Here is a 3,257-nt window from a genome sequence, read left to right on the forward strand (position 1 = left end):
GTTGTCAATTCAATGTAGTCCACTTACCGTTTTGGAGAGTGAATCATGTATTGCACTCGTCTGCCTCCGCACATGCCTCCAGCGATAAGGGAATTGGCTAATAGTCAGGAAAACAAACCATCAGCATATCAGTCCAAAATGTTTTAATAATAGCTCAAAATAGAATTTAATACATCTAAATAATCTTTGAAAGAGAAGTGGGATACTGGGTAGGAAAACTAGTTCATGGTATGTACAGGCAGTTGGATAGAAGAATAAAGTAATGTGATAGAAAGCCAAGGGAAAGGATGGAGTGGGAAAAGGCTACTCACATTAAGCACATTGATTTACAAAACCTCAAAGAAAGCAAGGATAGGCTACCATAAAATGGCACTGTTTAGAAAATGCCTGCGCCCTAGTGTAAGTAAAGAGGGTGAGAGTCCTCTCCTGAAGTTCAATCGCTGGGTTAGGGTTAGGTAGATAAGTTCTGGGGATAGAAAGCAGTACTGCAGTTTGATTGTCCTCTTTATACAAACACAAACAATATCAATGTGTATGCATATATACTGTAATATAAATACATATGATTGTACACCACTGCCCTGTCATATGTTCTATTTACAGGTCCCATTGCTCCCAAACCATTCCGGCAAGCAGCTCCAGATTCAGAACCAACATGTCCCAACTGCGGCAGGACATGTGGTTCCCGGATCAGGCTTCACAACCACCTACAATGGTACCGCCGCCAAGAGCGGTAGCCGTATCTATCCTATAACCCGTTATCTTTGGAAACGTTGGACTGCAAGTAAGTGTGTGTGTTGTTATATCATCAATTATTTATATAGCTAGGCTTTATTTGTATGTGTACTTCTCATCATGCTTTCTGTCTTAACCCTTGCCCTGACCTCCCTCAAAACCCTCTCCTTCAACTCCTATCCTCTCCCCTCCAACATCTGGCGCCTCAAACCCCCCCTCCCTTGCCCCTGCACACCAACAGTCACACTGTGAGTGTCGGCCCCCAGTGTATTCTCAGCCACACAGGTGTACAGACCCGCCTCCTGGGCCGTCACCATGACAATCTCCAATGTCCCCTCTGGCAGTAATCGGTAGGCAGTGGAGGAGGGAGAGGAAGGGGTGAGGACTGAGGCATTACCAGATGCTCGGCTGGGTGAGGGGGAATGGTAAGAGGATGTCTGGCTGGATGCAAGCTTGGTGCTGTGGGTATGGTCAGATGGTCCTAGTCTCATTCCAGAAGGAGTGACCCAATAGATTGTGGGCTGAGGCTCTGCCAGCGCGCGACAGTGCAGAGTCAGCCTCTCCCCCTCTCTCACCCCCATGTAGTGAGGAAGGATACCAGGGGGGATGAGGGGTAGGCAGGAGGCTGACATCTCGGTGATTGACACCTCCTTCACACTACGAGCTCTCAGCTCTGGAGGCTCAGAACACAATGTGGCCTGAGGCTGGATAAATCTCACAGCCTGCGGCATCTGTGTATCTGTGTGAGGTTGCTCCTTAGCCACCCAACGGAACAGGCAGTCACAGCGGAGGGGGTTGGAGTACAGGCTGACCTCCCTCAGGCTGGGCAGAGACAGGACAGTGTGTTGGTGCAGAGCGCTCAGAGCGTTGGAGTTGAGCATCAGACTTTCTAGCCGGCCCAGCCGAAGGAAGGCCTGGGGGTGGATGTAGGACAGCCGGGGGTTGTTGGTGATCTCCAGCTTGGTGAGCTCAGGCAGGTTCTCCATGGCTGCCCTCTCGATGGCCACCAGCTCCTCCATGTTGTTCAGACCTAGCTCTGTCAGGTGGACCAGGTCCTTGAAGTCCCCTGTCTGAACCACACTCAGAGGGTTCTTGTTCAGGTCCAGGAACTTGAGGCCCGGGATCCTCCTCAGAGCCTGTGTGGGGACGATGGTGAGGAGGTTGTCATAGAAGGACAGGCTCTCCAGACTGTCCAGCCCCTCCAGTGCCCTCTCAGTCAGCCCCTTCAGCCCCATGCCCCCCAGCACCAGGCTGTGTAGAGACCCCAGGTCCTGGAAGCCCCGGTCAGGGAGGACCTCCACTGGGTTTCCCCCCAGCATCAGCACCTGGAGGCGGGGCAGGGCAGTGAACCAGCGGGGCTCAATTGAGGTCAGGTGGTTGTTGTTGAGGTGCAGGCGCAGCAGTAAGCCCAGACCGGAGAATGCTCCAGGAGCCAGGTAGAACAGCCGGTTGTGGCTAAGGAAAAGCTCCTGTAGGGCGGGCAGGGAGGAAAAGGAGGCATGGGGCAGGAACCAGAGCTGGTTCTCCTCCAGGTGCAAGGAGAGTAGGGAGGGCAGGGAGGCAGCCTGGGGCTGGGTTAGGGTTCTAACACAGCTGAAGCGATTCTGAGACAGGTCCAACTCGGTGAGATTGGGGAGTGTGTGTAAGAGTGGTATCTCCAGGGCAGACAGAAGGTTACTCTGTAGACGGAGGGTGTGTGTGTCTGGGGGCAGAGGAGAGGGGAGTTGGGTTAGGAACAGGTTGTTACAGTCCACAGTAGAAGCCTCGCAGGACACTGACTGGGGGGAGAACCAGGGCTTCATCTGACACACACACCCTGTCGGACAGGAGACCCGCCATGGCAGGGAATAGACTACTAGAGCACTGGACACCCACACCCACAGGATCAGCTGCCTCTTCAGTAGGACCATTGACACCCTCAGCATCCTCACAGCAGAGAGGAGTTGATTCAGAGGAGTCGATCTATAGGAGTTGATTCAGAGACGTTGGTTCAGCGGCGGCAATTCAATGGTGATTGACTCAGTGTTGTTACAACGTTACAGCGCTGTAGGAATCTACTGTTGTCAGGTTACAGTGCTGTAGGAATGTATAGTGTTGTGGATTGTCTAGGTGGCGGTCTCTGTGGTCAGACAGTTGCTGTCACATTGTGGCGACATGTGTATTGGGTGTGGCTCTGTACACACTCAGGAGATTACCTGTGAGAGAGAGAGACAGGGGAGATAATGGGTCAAGGTCAGGTTTATAACACATTTAGAAAGCCAGTGTGAGAGGGAGGGATTTAAAAGGAGAATACCTCCTGTGTTTTCAACTCTCCATCAACAATTTACTTCCTCTTTTCATCTGCATCCCTGCTAATGGATTCTATTTAATTTGATATAGTTTTGATCTCCCTCATCTTTACTCTCATCGTGTATTCAATTAATTAAAATGTGTGTGTGTGTGTGTGTGTGTGTGTGTGTGTGTGTGTGTGTGTGTGTGTGTGTGTGTGTGTGTGTGTGTGTGTGTGTGTGTGTGTGTGTGTG

The 3,257-nt window shown here is 51.4% G+C and overlaps 1 protein-coding gene across 1 annotated transcript; it reads right to left on the reverse strand.

The window, feature by feature from the left end:
- Window positions 1–911: 911 nt before the first annotated feature.
- lrrn2 (leucine rich repeat neuronal 2) lies at window positions 912–2,660 on the reverse strand. The gene has a single exon (XM_064952787.1). The coding sequence runs from the start codon at window positions 2,658–2,660 to the stop codon at window positions 912–914; it is 1,749 nt and encodes a 582-aa protein (XP_064808859.1).
- Window positions 2,661–3,257: the final 597 nt, after the last annotated feature.

This window comes from Oncorhynchus masou, chromosome 31 (assembly GCF_036934945.1).
Source record: "Oncorhynchus masou masou isolate Uvic2021 chromosome 31, UVic_Omas_1.1, whole genome shotgun sequence".
In the NCBI taxonomy this organism is placed as follows: Eukaryota; Metazoa; Chordata; class Actinopteri; order Salmoniformes; family Salmonidae; genus Oncorhynchus; species Oncorhynchus masou.

What these genes read in the sequence shown, in the direction of transcription:
- lrrn2 (XM_064952787.1), bottom strand. Translation starts at nt 2,660, where the DNA reads ATGCTGAGGGTGTCAATGGTCCTACTGAAGAGGCAGCTGATCCTGTGG.